General features: G+C 43.9%; 1 protein-coding gene across 5 annotated transcripts in view; it reads right to left on the reverse strand.

Annotated features, from left to right (window-relative positions):
* The window catches only part of usp47 (ubiquitin specific peptidase 47), a 186232-nt gene that overhangs the window by 24361 nt on the left and 144557 nt on the right, over positions 1–17314 (reverse strand). For 4 of the 5 annotated variants that reach the window (XM_068046694.1, XM_068046695.1, XM_068046692.1 and 1 more), the window contains 5 exons: positions 12838–12942; positions 12155–12362; positions 11559–11674; positions 7869–7988; positions 4773–5568 (listed from right to left, as the gene is read on the reverse strand). In XM_068046694.1, the coding sequence (XP_067902795.1) occupies positions 4773–5568; positions 7869–7988; positions 11559–11674; positions 12155–12362; positions 12838–12942 (1345 nt within the window). The remainder of the gene's footprint in view (positions 1–4772; positions 5569–7868; positions 7989–11558; positions 11675–12154; positions 12363–12837; positions 12943–17314) is intronic. The other variant, XM_068046693.1, reaches the window with a different exon arrangement.

Consider the following 17314-nt stretch of genomic DNA (forward strand, 5'->3'; position numbering starts at 1 on the left):
CATTGTGGGGATGTGCAAGTCAAGGATGCAAACTCTAAGTAGACATTATACACTCAGCCCCTCATGTAAGCACCATTCATTCAGTACCAACGGCATAGCTTGCTTGGCTGGGAATGAACAACCTGAGGAAGAAATACAAACTAAACCTTTTTTTTTTAAAGCGACTGGCATATATTTTTCAAAAGCATTAAAGGAACTGTAATGATTTTTAGTGAACACTTAAAGTACTATCACTCCTTACTGAGCAGAGCTTTCAAATAAAGTCAAATTTAATTTGAAATGATTTTGAAAATTAAGTCTCTAGTCCAACTTGGTCCATCAGGATTTGGAGGCTGTCACTGAGAAACTGACTGCATTTAAAATAAACCTGCAGAATGGACATATATTGAAGTTAATTTTCCAATTACAAGAGTGATGTGGTGCATTTTGGTAGGAAGAATAAGGAGGCCACATACTTCTTGAAAAATAAACATCTAAATGGAGTAGAGGAACAGAGCAATCTGGCAATACAGATATACAAATCACAAAGTAGCACACAGATTAATAAAGCCTTAAAAAAGAAAACAAAGCAATGAGATTCATTTCTAGACGGATACAACTGAAAAACAGAGAAGTTACGTTAAACTTGTATAGATTCTTGGTTAGATCACACTTGGATTGTGAATTGTGAACAGTTCTGGTCTCCATATTATAAAAAGGATATAGTGCCACTGGGGAAGGTTTAAAAAAGATTTTGGAATCATACCAGAACTGAGAGCTTATAACGATCAGGAAGCATTGAACAAGCTGGGGGCTCTTTTCTCTAGATGACCCAATAGAGGTCTTTAAGATTATGAAAGGGTTTGACAGGACAGATGTAGAGAAGACTTTTCTACTTATTGCGAGACTGAAACAAGGGGCCATAAATATAATACAGTACCAATAAATCCAATTGGGAATTCAGAAGAAACATCTTTATCCAGAGGGTGGTGAGAATGTGGAACTCACTACCAAACGGAGTAGTCGAGATGAATATCACAGATATATTTATGGGGAACATAAGAAATAGGAGCAGTAGGCCGTTCGGCCTTCTAGTTCACTCCATCATTCACAAAAATCATGGCTAATCTACTGCCTCAAATTCACCTTCCTGCACAATCCCTATATTCCTCCATTCCTGAGTATCCAAAAATCTATCAACCGCTATCCTGAATATACTCAGCAACCGACAGCTCTCTGGAGTAGAGAATTCCAGAGTCACTACTGCACCTGAACAGAGCCGGGACTTGAGACGTTTTGCTAGTGCTGTTGGGAGGGTTTAAACTACTTTGGCAAGGGGATGGGGACCTGAGGATAGACTCAGTTGGGACAAAATCAGAAATGTAAATGGAAGGCAGAAAATTAATGGATGAATCTGGAAGACAAAGGTTAGAAAATTAAAAAAAAAGAGTATGGCAGAGCTCAAGGGTTATCTATTTCAATGCAAGGAGTATAGAAAATAAAGCATATGAGCTGAGGGCACAGATAGACACATGGCAGTATATCACAGCTGTTACAGAAACATGGCTTAAGGAGGGGCAGGGATGACAGCTCAACGTTCCTGATTACAGGGTTTTCAGACGCCAGAGGGAGGGGAATGACAATTTTGGTCAAAAACTATTGTAGCTGTGAGGAGGGATGATATGTTGGAAGGTTCATCAAATGAGGCCATGTGGATCGAGCTGAGGAAGCAAAAAGGGGCAATCACAGTGCCGGAAATGTACTATAGGCCCCCGAAGAGTCAGAGGGAGAGAGAAAAGCAGATATGTAGGAAAATTTCTGAGAAGTGCAAGAACAATACAGCAGTAATAGTCGGGGATCTTAACTACCCCAATATTAACTGGCATAGTTTTAATGTGAAAGGAATCGAGGGAGCAGAATTCTTGAGGTGCATTCAGGAGAACTTTTTTGCCCAGTATGTAGTAAGTCCAACAAGCGAGGACACATTTTTAGACTTTGTTTTAGGAGATGAAGATGGGCAAATGGAAGGAATGACAGTGGGAGAGCATTTTGGTGGTAGCGATCATAATTCAGTCAGTTTTAACATAATTATGGAAAAGGACAGAGATAGAACAGGAGTTAGAGTTCTCAATTGGGGCAAGGCCAATTTTACTAAACTGAGGAGTGATTTCGCGAAAGTGGACTGGAAACAGCTACTTAAAGGTAAATCAGTGTCAGAACAGTGGGAGGCATTGAAAGGGGAGATTCAAGGGATTCAGAGTAAACATGCTCCCACAAAGAAAAAGGGTGAAACGGCCAAATCTACAGCCCGATGGATGTCAAGGAGCCTACAGGGTAAGATAAGGCAGAAAAGGAAAGTTTATGTCCGACACAGAGAACTCAATACTACAGAAAGCCGAGAGGAGTACAGAAAGTAAGTGGAGGGGTGAAATCAAAAAGGAAATTAGGAAAGCAAAGAGAGGGCATGAAAGAATATTGGCAAGAAAAATCAAGGTGAACCCAAAGATGATTTATCAATACATTAAGAGTAAGAGGAAAACTAAGGAGTGAGTAGGGCCCATAAAAGACCAGAAAGGTAACCTATGTGTAGGGGCGGAAGATGTTGGTATGGTTCATAATGAATACTTTGCGTCAGTCTTCACAAAAAAGGGGGATGATGCAGATATTGTAGTTAAGGAAGAGGGGTGTGACATATTGGATGTAATCAACATAGGAAGAGTAGTAGTATTAATGGGATTAGCATCTTTGAAAGTTGATAAATCACTGGGGCCGGATGAAATACACCCCAGGTTATTAAAAGCAAGAGAGGAAATAGTGGAAGGTCTGACCATCATTTTCCAGTCCTCACTGGATACAGGTGTGGTGCTGGAGGATTGGAGAATTGCTAACATTGTACCTCTGTTTAAAAAGGGAGCGTAAGATTGACCGAATAATTACAGGCCCATCAGTCTAACCTCAGTAGTGGGCAAATTATTGGAATCTATTCAGAGAGACAGGATAAATTGTCACTACGGCACAGCTTAATTAAGAATAGTCAGCATAGATTTGTTAAGGGAAGATCTTGTCTGATAACTTGATCAAATTTTTTGACGTAGTAACAAGCAAGATAGATGAGGGTAGTGCAGTTGATGTGGTCTACATGGATTTTAGCAAGGCTTTTGGCAAGGTCCCACATGGCAGACAGGTTTAAAAAAAAAATAAAATCCCATGGGATTCAGGGAATTGCAGCAAGGTGGAGGGCTGTTTCCAGTGGCGTTCCGCAGGTCTCAGTACTGGGTCCCCTGCTTTTTGTGGTATATATATTAACAATTTGGACGTAAATGTAGAGGGCATGATCCAGAAGTTCGCAGACGACACAAAGATTGGCTGTGTGATAGATAGCAAGGAGGATAGCTGTAGGCTGCATAAAGATATTGATGGTCTGGTCAGATAGGCAGAAAAGTGGCAAATGGAATTCAACCTGGAGAAGTGTGAGGTGATGCATTTGGGGAGGTCAAACAAGGCAAAGGAATTAATGGGAAAATACTGAGGAGTGTAGAGGAAGTGAGGGACCTTGGGAGTAAATGTCCACAGATCCCTGAAGGTAGCAGGACAGGTCGATAAGATGTTAAGAAGGCATATGGAATCCTTTCCTTTATTAGCCGAGGTATAGAATACAAGAGCAGGGAGGTTATGCTGGAACTGTATAACTCATTGGTTAGGCCACAACTTGAGTACTGTGTGCAGTTCTGGTCACCTCATTACAGAAAGGATGTAATTGCACTAGAGAGGGTACAGAGGAGATTTACGAGGATGTTGCCAGGACTGGAAAAATGCAGCTATGAGGAATGATTGACTAGGATGGGGTTGTTCTCCTTGGAACAGAGAAGGTCTGATTGAAATGTACAAAATTTTGAGGGGCCTGGATAGACTCTAAGTGAAGGGCCTATTTACCTTAGCAGAGAGGTCAGTGACTAGGGGGCATAGATTTAAAGTGATTGGTAGAAGAATTAGAGGGGAGTTCAGGAAAAAGATTTTCACCCAGAGGGTGGTGGGGGTCTGGAACTCACGGCCTGAAAGGGTAGTTGAAGCAGAAACCCTCATTCAAAAGGAGTCTGGATATGCACCTCAAGTGCTATAATCTGCAGAACTACAGACCAAATGCTGGGAGGTGGGATTAGAACGGGTAGATCGTTTTTTTGGCCGGCACAGGTATGATGGGCCAAGTGGCCTCTTGCTGTGCCTTAAACTTTCTTTGATTCTAACTCTTTGAATGAAGAAATTTCTCATCTCAGTCCTAAATGGCTGACCCCTTATTCTGAGACTGTAACCCCAATTTCTACATTCTCCAGCCAGAGGCAATAGCTTCTCAGCTGTCAAGCTCCTTAAGAATTTTGTGTTTCAACAAGGTTACCTCTCATTCTTCTAAACTCTAGGGAATATAGGGAAGCTCGATAAACACATGTGAAAGAAAGGAATAGTAGGATATTGTGATGGGTTATATGAAGAGGGATGGGAGGAGGCTCATGTGGAGCATAAACACCAGCATGGACCAGCTGGGCTGAATGGCCTGTTTCTGTGTGTGTGTGCAGATATAAAAAGACTACATGGGGTGCAGCTGTTGGAACAGGAAAGCAGCAGGATGCCCACATGTTAGTTCAGGGTCTACAGGAGTACTTTCACTTGTTTGAAGTCAAACTATCCATTATTTACAAGGTTGATGGTGATAGAAAGTACATGGCTAGCAATTCTACCACCAACGAAATATGTATTAAAGTTCCTTTAGTATGCACCCAACACAAAACAGAACATACTTTTCTGTCCATCACCTGATCCATCCTCAGAAGTGCAGTGTTCTGCTTTGAAGAACATGTACCGTGCCAATCCTCTGCACTTCCCGTTCTCGTCATATTCGCTGTCCGTCCCAGAATCTTCTTCTGCTGTGTCCCACGTTTCCTTCTTCCCTTCATTGGCCTTTGAGCGGCGGCTATACGTGATGCTGTGAGAGTCCAGCCCATTGGCCAGGGGGATAGGGGCTGTGTCTGCATTGCACAAAGTGTCGCTGCTATGGCTGGAGCTGAGGATGTCACTGTCCACGGAGCTTGTGCTGCGGTCGTTGTTTATGTCAGAATCTGACCGCTCTTCCGACTGGAGTGGGGTCTCCAGATCGGATGAGGGAATCCGGTTTTCCAGTTCCCTGTTGTCCAAGGAGGCCGACGAGTCCGCCTCTTGTGATGACGACTCGATGGTTTCAAAGTCACTGCCTTCCCCGCTTTTGAGACCATCACCATTTTCTCCCGGAATGCAGGATGACTGCTGTTGTTGCAGCAGTGACAGGTTCTTCAGTTTCTCTGTGCTCTCCTCCAAAATGGCTTCCACAGGTTTCCTCTGCGTCGAGGATCCTTTTGCGCACTCGTAGCTTTCCTCCTGGCTGCCTGGATCCCCTGCGGCTTTTTGGTGAAGATACCTTAGTCCTTGGGACCCCGGCGATTGTTCTGGCAATGAAACATATAGCCGAATGGTATTGGCATGCTGGTCTAGTAGATGCCACAACTGAGACTCGGTGAAAGTCGCTTGATTATCCTGGCTGACTGAGCTTTCAACAAATATCTAGAACACATTAAAACTCTGATTAGCATGGATTTAAATCACTGTTCTGCAGATTCATTGAAAATAAATCAGAAAGCTGTACTACTGCAATACAAATGATCACAAAACCCGTAAAATCTTTTTTTTTTTAAATGCTTGTCAAGTTCCATGTGCTTTACAAAGAATGTCACTTGATAGTCACGCTACTGAGTCAGGAGGTTGTGGGCTCAAGCCTTGCTCTGGAGATCTGAGCAAAAAATCCAGGCCGACACTCCCAATATCAGTACTGAGGGTGTGCTGCATTGACTGAGGTGCTGACTTTCAGATGAGATGTTAAACCAAGGCCCTGCCTACCCTCTCAGGTGGATGTAAAAGATCCCACGTCACTATTTTGAAGGGGAGCAGAGGAGTTCTTCCCTGGCTGATATTAATCCCTCAATCATCATCACAAACGGATTATCTAGTCCTTATTACATTGCTGAATGGGACGCTGTGCGCAAATTGGCTGCTGCGTTTCCTACAATGCAACAGCGATTACATTCAAGAGTACTTCATAGGCCGTAAAGTGCTTTGGGTGTCCTGAGGTCATGAAAGGCGCTTTGGAAATGCAATTCCTTCTTTACATGTTTTCAACAGGATTTTGCAGCTTGTCTGTGGTAACATAGAACAGTACAGCACAGTACAGGCCCTTCGGCCCACGATGTTGTGCCGAACCTTTAACCTACTCTAAGATCAAACTAACTACCGACATACCCTTCATTCTACTATCATCCATGTACCTATCCAAGAGTCGCTTAAATGCCCCTAATGTATCTGCTTCTACTACCACCGCTGGCAGCGCATTCCACGCACCCACCACTCTCTGTGTAAAGAACCTACCTCTGACATCTCCCCGAAACCTTCCTCCAATCACCTTAAAATTATGCCCCCTGGTGATAGCCCTTTCCACCCTGGGAAAAAGTCTCTGGCTATCCACTCTATCTATGCCTCTCATCATCTTGTACCCCTCTATCAAGTCACCTCTCATCCTTCTTCGCTCCAATGAGAAAAGCCCTAGTTCCCTCAATCTTTCTTCGTAGGACATGCCCTCCAGTCCAGGCAGCATCCTGGTAAATCTCCTCTGCACCCTCTCTAAAGCTTCCACATCCTTTCTAAAATGAGGCGACCAGAACTGAACACAATATTCCAAGTGTGGTCGAACCAGGACCTTATAAAGCTGCAGCATAACCTCACGGCTCTTAAACTCAATCCCCCTGTTAATGAAAGCCAACACACCATACGCCTTCTTAACAACCCTATCAACTTGGGTGGCAACTTTGAGCGATCTATGGACATGGACCCCAAGATCCCTCTGTTCCTCCACACTCCCAAGAATCCTGTCTTTAAGCCTGTATTCCGCATTCAAATTCGACCTTCCAAAATGAATCACTTCACACTATTCCAAGTTGAGCTCCATCTGCCACTTCTCAGCCCAGCTCTGCATCCTGTCAATGTCCCGTTGCAACCTACAACAGCCTTCCACACTATCCACAACTCCAGCAACCTTCGTGTCATCGGCAAACTTGCTAACCCAGCCTTCCACTTCCTCATCCAAGTCATTTATAAAAATCACAAAGAGCAGAGGTCCCAGAACAGATCCCTGCGGAACACCACTGGTCACCGAGCTCCAGGCTGAATACTTTCCATCTACTACCACCCTCTGTCTTCTATGGGCCAGCCAATTCTGTATCCAGACAGCCAACTTTCCCTGTATCCCATGCCTCCTTACTTTCTGAATGAGCCTACCATGGGGAACCTTATCAAACGCCTTGCTAAAATCCATATACACCACATCCACTGCTTTGAATTTCCTTGATCTACAAAACATGTAAAAACATATGATAAATCTCTATCTTTTCCAACGCATCCAATTTGAGGTACAAGAGCTTGACTGATGGCTTCCCCAATAGAAATGTGTAATTTGAACTGAAGTGCATCATGTTACATTAACTAATTCAGTACTTGCTATATGGAACTAGCTATCACCCAACTTAATCTCAAATGGGATTACACAAAACACATCACACATTAGTTTAAAAGTATTATTTTCCTTTAGCAAGACAGCATTTTATAATCTGTATTTAATTACTTCATTGTACCATTAATTTTATTTAATTTCACACTCAAACCATGTTACTGTACCCGTCCTGCTGGTATTAAATTGGAATGCCTTACAAATTCTGATTCATCACCCAGAACGGCTGCAGCAATCCAGCTCCCTCCAGTTAGCTCTGCAAAATATTGTCCATCCATTAATTGCAACATTCATATTACCAGCTCACCTTATTGCTCCTGAAGAACCCTTCAGCCTTCAATGTTTTGTTGGGTACAGAGAGTAGCCGCAGGTCATTGCAGCAACGCTCCAGTACAATACGCATAGTCTCAGCAGAGAGTCCTGTGGTCTGGAATAAAAACAGAGAACAGTGCATGATCTCCATCAGGCAACGGCTTTTCAAAAATGTACTTTCTTTTAAAGCTGAGGAAAATCCCGCAAGCTCTTGTTATAATTCTTCAGTATGGGGGTAACAAGAGTGATATTATTCGAAGGATCAACAGGGTAACAGAGGAGCTCGATTGTTACCCTATGCCATCCACCCACTAAAATAGGGGTTGAGGACTATTGAGACCTCATACAAGTTGGTGTATGATTTGCAAACTTAGTCATTTACTCCTACACAATTTGTAATGCAGTAATACACTAGGAAACTATAGTGTATGCTCTAACTGACTTCATGGAATGTGAACAGCTATACTCACAATAGTGCATATTTAACAGAAAATGAAATTGACTATGACTATGACCTATGAAACTGATACTATACCACTGCTGTGTACTATGCTCAAAAGTCAGAGTCATTTAACAGCACAGAAGGAGGCCGTTCAGCCCATCGAGTCCATGCTGGCTCTCCACAGAGCTATTCATTCAGTCCCACTCCCCCACATGATCCCCATAGCCATGCAAGTCTATTTTCTTCAAAGTGGCCATCCAATTGCCTTTTGAAGTAATTGACTGAGTGCATTCAACCATGAATTTCACATCATGAAACTATTAAGCTTTAGAGCAATTCTTTAGAAAATTAACTACTTCTGAGGTGTGAAAATGACTAATTATCTGGTAATGGAAAGTCAAAAACATTCAAAATTCATGTAGTTGCACCTTAATAATGGGAAATTAAATGACATTTCAAGGCCACAATTAATTTGGCATTCCTGGTTTCATCTCGCTCACTATTCCAACAGTTGGATGAAAAGTTTACTGCTAGACAGTGATAACTGTATGATAAACATTCATTGTTTTTGCAAGTTTTTAAAGTATGCTCACTTTACACAACAAACTTCAATCAGACTGACAAAACTGTGGAGTTAAGAACACCTCTGTTTCCACAATTTTTCCAATATAATAGCTTACGTTAACATGTAAGGCATGTTGAAGCAGGGTTAAGTAAATTACCTTCAAAACACTGGATAAATTGTTTTGTTCGATTTTAAATTAATGATGTGAAGGCTTACAGCGCCACTCTCTGGACAAATATCGCTATAGCAAAATACCAAAACAAGCAGAACAGACTGCTCTGGAACTGGCACCTCACAAATTACACCCTAAACTAAAAGTGTGGTTACCCACAAGTGATGTCATAAAATTACAGAACGCAGTTGGTGGTGGTGACAGGGGTGGGGGGAGAAGAGGGGCAGGAAGGAGACAGCTTCCTTGAAAATTAAACTGAAAAACCACACTAGCCCAAACTCACATGGCACTGGGAAATGAGCAGGCAGGGCTTAGTGCAACCTTCAGTTCAAGCCAGGTTAGAGAGTGGGGGGTAACTGGGCTGAGGTGGGGGGGGGGGGGGGTGGTGGTTAGCACGAGAGGGGGAGCAGGAAGCAGGGGGTCGGAGAAGGAGCCCCAGCAGTTCAGGGGAGGTGGGAGAAGAGAGTATCTTTCAGCAGAGCGGGTTTTCTAGCCATGGACAGAGCTCCTGAGGGAAAAGGTTCTGGTGAGGGAGCCTTGGTAAACTCTTGATCAGGTCAGGGGAAGGAGGGAATGGCTGTGGGCTGGGGAGGTGGGTCTGGAGAAGGAGGAAATTATTATGGCTCAAGTTAGGTAACTGCAGTTTTAGAGTTATCAATACTTCTCAAATGACCTTTCAAAAATTAAAACAAAGGTAGCTGACGGATCAAATTTAATAAATCAAGCTCTCTGTTCCAGCTACATACATTCAAAAGCACATGGTGGAAGCAGCGTATAATGTAACAGCTCCTGTGAGAAAAAACATTATTTTTTCATTTATTTAGAGGTACAGCACTGAAACAGGCCCTTCAGCCCACCGAGTCTGTGCCGATCATCAACCACCCATTTATACTAATCCTACATTAATCCCATATTCCTACCACATCCCCACCTTCCCTCAATTTCAACCAGTCATCTCTGTAAATGCTCAGTGCTAACTGACTGGACAACGGAACTTGACAATTTCCATCAGGAAATCAAGGAGGAATAAAAATGGAAGATGAAAAATTCATTTTTCTGTTCATGAATACTATACATTTAACACTCGCAGCTTTGACTCTGAATTTGAGTTGTCTTTGTATATACAGATCACTCAATCTTTACATCAGGTCAGGTTAGCACATGGAATAGGAGGTGAATGTTTCAGCTATCCACCTTGGTCAGAACTGAAAATAAAAACAAGAAATTTGTTCAAGTGTTCAAGCAGCAAAAGGGGATAGCAGGTATTGGAACTGCAAAGGCAACATTAATGGGCTAAATGCTCAGTGTTTTGGCCTGTATTTTCCCCCTCTTGGTACCAATGAACAATCTGAGTTTCCAGCACTTCCTTTCCTTCCAGGGTTTCTGTACTTACAGTTTTGGTTTGGTCTTTTCCCTTAGTTGGGTGTCCCTCTTTTGCCTTTTTAATCACCTTATCTGTTTTGATGTTCTTTATATTTGGCTCACCAAGATGTGCTTTTACACCATTTACCAGGTTCCTGTTTCTCTACTCAGCAGTTCACACAGAGTCCATTCAACCCCCGGCCAACAACTTGTGATTGCAACACCCATATTTTGGCCTTCACTCGAGGAGCTTTCTCATCCTTCAATTCTGATGAAGTCGGCACATGAAACAATGCTGCTCGTTTTCAGTATTTCCTTTTTCTATGTTCATAAACTTAATATGTTTGCATAATGCAGTTATAAAATTAGAACCCATCCCCTGCTTTCTTTACATCAGATCAATGGATTAATGGGTGTTAATTTTAAAAACAAAACTTCAACTGATTCAAACTGAAAGTTTGTTCAATATTATGATTTTAGATTTAGAGATACAGCATTGAAACAGGCCCTTCGGCCCACCAAGTCTGTGCCGACCATTAACCACCCATTTATACTAATCCTACACTAATCCCATATTTCTACCACATCCTCACCTGTCCCTATATTCCCCTACCACCTATCTATACTAGTGGCAATTTATAATGGCCAATTTACCTATCAACCTGCAAGTCTTTTGGCTGTGGGAGGAAACCGAAGCACCCGGAGGAAACCCACGCAGACACAGGGAGAACTTGCAAACTCCACACAGGCAGGACCCAGAATTGAACCCGGGTCGCTGGAGCTGTGAGGCTGCGGTGCTAACCACTGCGCCACTGTGCCGCCCATTATATTTAACCTTTCTGAACAAAATCTTTGTCCAATTTGATGTCCTACAGTCAATATTCCTTACCTATGCCTTCACAATCTGGGCATGTGGGCCATCTGATTAAATCTAATTGCCAATAGTATGTTGGTCATGTATCAGAAGCACTTCTGCTGTAAACCAGATTAAGACTTGCTAAACCTTCCTGTTTTGCAACCAGTCAAGATAGTTCAAAAATCTACATTCAGCTCACTGTGGCAACATCGTTTTCAATACTCTTCAAATTCAAAAGAGCTCACAAAAACAGACAAATGAATTAACCAAATGGCCTGCAGCTCCTACCTGGGAAATGAGCTGTTTGAACTCTGCCACTGTTTGATTAAGGTAGGCACGTACGCTGACAGGCGGAACCATACTTTCTGTCTTCAGGTCTACCACGTGCACTTTCACCATCACTTCTAAAGAAAATGAAATGGATCAATGTGAAATGGGCAAAATGACGGCATTATTGTTCTGGTACCGATGTTGATCAGCACCGTTTTGAGGCCTAGATGCCTAGTAATGGACAGTTGGCAACACACATGCCTGTGTCAGGCGGCTTTGGGTTCATTACAGACTCAATCACATAACCCAGGCCAACGTGTCAGAGCAGCAGCGCCGATGGAGCGCTGCAGGGTGGGAGGGTCGGCGCCGAGGGAGCGCTGCACGGTCGGAGGGTCGGCGCCGAGGGAGCGCTGCACGGTCGGAGGGTCGGCGCCGAGGGAGCGCTGCACGGTCGGAGGGTCGGCGCCGAGGGAGCGTTTTGTCAGCGGAAACGTACGAGAGTGAAAATGGAGTTTTAACTAAGAACAGTCACGGGTTCCAAATAAATTCTCAGCTATTATTTTTGAAACTAAAACAATAACGTGATTTTCCTGGCACTGATGAAAGAAACTTACCCCCCGATTTATACGGTTGAAAAGCTTGATCGGGTTGTCTCGTTTCCAGTAGCAAGTCGAACATATAAGATGACTTAACTCCACCCAGAAGCAGCCCCACTGGGGTATCTTCCTCTCCCTCATATGAGCGTTCCAAGTAATCGTGGAACTCGTCATACTTGACCAAGCGGCAGCAGTCAGGTGGAATTGCCTCTTCTAAATCCATGAGCTTCAAATGAAAGGGACAGAAAGGGATGCTGTCACTAACTATTAATGCACAATTAATTCCAGCAGTGTAGTATAATACAATCTGGTCAGAGATTGATCCTGAAGAACGAAAACAAACTTTAGAAATATACAGCTGAGCAAGAGGCCTGACATGCCTGTGATGGCTCTTTGAAAGTGCAGTTGTGCTTTGACCCACTTTTTATCAGTCACCCTCTACTCTCATCCTCAAATACCAACTCCTTTTAAAATTCTTTATGGAATCAGCTTCCACCATCTTTTCAGCTCAAGCGTTCCAGATCCCAACAACTCAGCGAAAAAATCTTCCTCACCCGCCTCCCAATCTTTCTCCAATGATTTTGAATCCATGACCTCTACTTATTGACTCAGTCACCAAAGGGAACTTTTTTTTTCTTCCCCTATTTACTCTATCAAAACCACTGGTCACCTTGAAAACCTCCTTCCTCAAGTCCACATACCTTGTATGCTATCTCCACAGCTTCCTGTAACGTTTTGTCCTTGTGAACCTCCAGCTTGTTTTCCATCATTATCTGCCTCACGGGATGCATGCAGAACAGCTTGATCTGCAATAGAGAACAGTTTTGAATTCCCTCCTTAAAAATCACACAAACGGTTTAAGAATTAGCCAACATTCTAAGGTTGCTTTTATTTTGGGAAATCTTTGATCTGTGTTGTCCACCGAAAGGTGAGCAGTTGTTACACCGTTACAGCCACATGCAGTAATTTTAGTTAAAAAACCCTTAGATACACACACACACACACACACACAACAGGTAAAAATATTCTTCACACATATATATTTACTTATAAATATCCCCGACACCATTCAGTAACCAAGGAAGTGAAACTACCTTGCTCTCCTCCTTCAAGACGTTCCTTAAATCCTAACTCTTTGGTCAAGCTTCTGATCACCTGTGCTAATATCTCCTTACCTGATTTGGTGTCAAATTTTGTTTGATAACGCTCCTGTGAAGCGCATTGGGATGTTTTGCTAGTTTAAAGGCACTATATAAATGCAAGTTGTTGATGTTGCAATGACCAGAACACATTTGCACATTCTGCTTTTCACCAACACACACACATCTGGATTCCTCATCTGCCACACACAGCTGGTGGCTAAAGTATTGGAAAATGCTGCAATAGAAACACTGAAATACTCAATGGCTCCATTCATTCCAGTTTGCCATAATCGCTTGATAAAATACAATTTCCGTTTAAGTTTTGAAATTTAAATTTTAAAACTTTGTCACCATTTCCTTTTTTTAAAAAAAAAATCAATTGTTTCTTGCAATTATAGCTGAATTGCAAAATTAATCTGCACTCAAAGTGGCACTGTGCAGATTTTCTTCCTAAACTGGCTGTCTCACTGTCTGCTTATCTCGGTTCCCTTGCCACAGACTCCATCCCACTCCCTGGTAACAGTCAGAGGCTGAACCAGACTGTCTGTAATTTTGGTGCCATAACTGACCCTCAAACCACATACCCACACCATCAGAAAGACCACCTATTTCCACATCTGTAACACTGCTTAACCCCTTCCCTGCCTCCATTCATGTGCTGCTGCTGAAACCCTCACCTGTGCCTTAGACTTGACTATTCCAACACACACCTGGCCATCCTCCCAACTTCCATCCTCAAACATCAGCTCATCCAGAACTCTGCTGCCTGTGTCACTACTCACACCCAATCCTATTCACCCATCATTCCTGGTGCTCGCTGATCTACACTGGCTCCCAAGTAAGCAACACCTCAATTTTAAAATTCTTATCCTTGTTTTCAAATCTCTTCATGGCTTTTCCCCTCCCCATCTTTGTAAGCCCCTCCACCCATAACCCTCCGAGGCCTCTGCACTCCTCTACTTTGGCCTCAAGCTCCCCCAATTTTAAATTGCTCTACCATTGGCGGATGTGACTTCAGCTGCTGAAGCTCTGGAATTTCCTCCCTAAACCTCTTTGTCTCTCTCTCCTTTATGACACTCCTTAAAACCTACCCCTTTGACCAAGCTGCCCTACTATCTCTTTATGCAGCCCTGTGTCATATTATGTTTTATAAAGCCCTTGTGGGACTTTTGTGTTAAAGGCACTATATAAATACAAGTTGCTGTTGCAAAATGTTCTGACTCACACTTCACCTTTCTCACCCATGTTTTCTTTACAGTCTTCCAATTTTGGCCTCTTATGTGGCACAACAATCCCCAGATGAGGGGTGACCAGCACACCTATCACCAGGGCTCTTCCATTCTTCATCCAGGCAGCATCAAGGTACATAAACACCATGGGGAAGGGTTTAACCTCAACTGACACTTTAACCAACATTTCAGCAATTCATAGTTTGGACAACGGCATCTTTTTGCTTTTTTTGGTTGGTTTGTTAATTTTCTCAGGTTGTACAACTAAACCTCTAAACCAACTAATCCTATCACAACCTCTGCATCACCAACTCGTTCTTTCATACTAAACCCTGTCACCAGGTTTCATGGAGACACCCAAGATTACGTCATTGGCAACAGCTGGACCTCATCGTCACAAGGCGAGCCTCCATAAACAGTGTCCAAATTACACGCAGCTTCCACAGTGCGGACTGCGACACCGACCACTCCCTGGTGTGCAGCAAAGTTAGACTCAAACCAAAGAAGCTGCATCACTCCAAGCAGAAGGGCCGCCTGCGCATCAAAACTAACAGAACTTCTTATCCACAGCTGTTATATAAGTTTCTAAATTCACTTGAAAAAGCCCTTCAAAACACTCCTGCAGGGTATGCAAAGACGAAGTGGGCCCACACCAGAGATGCAATCTATGACTCAGCAATGACTACCTTTGGCAAACGTGAGAAGCAGAATGCAGACTGGTTTCAATCTCACTTTGAAAAGCTGGAACCTGTCATAGCAGCTAAGCACATTGCACTGTTGAACTACAAGAAAGCCCCCAGCGAGTTAACATCCGTAACACTTAATGTAGCCAGAAACGCTGCACAAAGAACAGCCAGGCGCTGTGCAAATGACTACTGGCAGCACCTAAGCAGTCGTATTCAGCTGGCCTCCGACACCGGAAACATCAGAGGAATGTACGATGGCATTAAGAGAGCTTTTGGGCCAACCATCAAGAAGATCACCCTCAAGTCTAAACCAGGGGACACTGACCAACGCAAGCAAATGGACCGCTGGGTGGAGCACTACCTAGAACTGTACTCCAGGGAGAATGTTGTCACTGAGACCGCCCTCAATGCAGCCCAGACTCTGCCAGTCATGGATAAGCTGGACGAACAGCCAACAAAATCAGAACTCAGTGATGCCATCGATTCTCTAGCCCCTGGAAAGGACGGCATTACCCCTGAAATAATCAAGACTGCTAATCCTGCTATACTCTCAGCATTCCATGAACTGCTTTGCCTGTGCTGGGATGAGGTAGTACCACCAAAGGACATGCGCGATGCCAATATCACCCTCTATAAGAACAAGGGTGACCGCCGTGACTGCAACAACTACCGTGGCATCTTTCTGCTCAGCATAGTGGGGAAAGTCTTCACTCGAGTCGTTTTAAACAGACTCCAGAAGCTGGCTGAGCGTGTCTACCCTGAGGCACAGTGTGGCTTTCGAGCAGAGAGATCCACCATTGACATGCTGTTCTCCCTTCGACAGCTATAGGAGAAATGTCACGAACAGATGCCCCTCTACGTTGCTTTCATAGATCTCACCAAAGCCTTTGACCTCGTCAGCAGACGTGGTCTCTTCAGACTACTAGCAAAGATCGGATGTCCACCAAAGCTACTAAGTATCATCACTTCATTCCATGACAATATGAAAGGCACAATTCAGCATAGCGGTGCCTCATCAGACCCCTTTCCTATCCTGAGTGGCGTGAAACAGGGCTGTGTTCTCGCACCTACACTGTTTGGGATCTTCTTCTCATTGCTGCTCTCACATGCGTTCACATCTTCAGAAGAAGGAATTTTCCTCCACACAAGATCAGATGGTAGGTTGTTCAACCTTGCCCGTCTTAGAGCGAAGACCAAAGAATGGAAAGTCCTCATCAGGGAACTCCTCTTTGCTGACGATGCTGCATTAACATCTCACACTGAAGAGTGTCTGCAGAGACTCAGACAAGATTGCGGCTACCTGCAACGAATTTGGCCTAACCATCAGCCTCAAGAAAACGATCATCATGGGACAGGACGTCAGAAATGCTCCATCCATCAATATCTGCGACCATGCTCTGGAAGTGGTTCAAAGGTTCACCTACCTAGGTTCAACTATCACCAGTAACCTGTCTCTCGATGCAGAAATCAACAAGCGCATGGGAAAGGCGTCCGCTGCTATGTCCAGACTGGCCAATAGAGTGTGGGAAAATGGCGCACTGACACGGAACACAAAAGTCCAAGTGTATCAAGCCTGTGTCCTCAGTACCTTGCTCTACAGCAGCGAGGCCTGGACAACATACGTCAGCCAAGGGCGATGTCTCAACTCATTCCATCTTTGCTGCCTCTGGAGAATCCTAGGCATCGGGTGGCAGGATTGTATCTCCAACACAGAAGTCCTCCATGCGGCCAACATCCCCAGCATATACACCCTACTGAGCCAGCGACACTTGAGATGGCTTGGTCATGTGAGCCGCATGGAAGATGGCAGGATCCCCAAGGACATATTGTACAGCGAGCTCGTCACTGGTATCAGACCCACCAGCCATCCAAGTCTCCGCTTTAAAGACGTCTGCAAACATGACATGAAGTCCTGTGACATTGACCACGAGTCGTGGGAGTCGGTTCCAGTGATTACCAGAGCTGGCGGACAGCCATAAAGGCGGGGCTAAAGAGTGGAGAGTCGAAGAGACTTAGCTGTTGGCAGGAAAATAGACAGAAGCGCAAGGAGAGAGCCAACTGTGTAACAGCCCCCACAACCAATTTTATCTGCAGCGCCTGTGGAACAGTCACTCTAGAATT

Source organism: Heterodontus francisci, chromosome 14, assembly GCF_036365525.1.
Source record: "Heterodontus francisci isolate sHetFra1 chromosome 14, sHetFra1.hap1, whole genome shotgun sequence".
In the NCBI taxonomy this organism is placed as follows: domain Eukaryota; kingdom Metazoa; phylum Chordata; class Chondrichthyes; order Heterodontiformes; family Heterodontidae; genus Heterodontus; species Heterodontus francisci.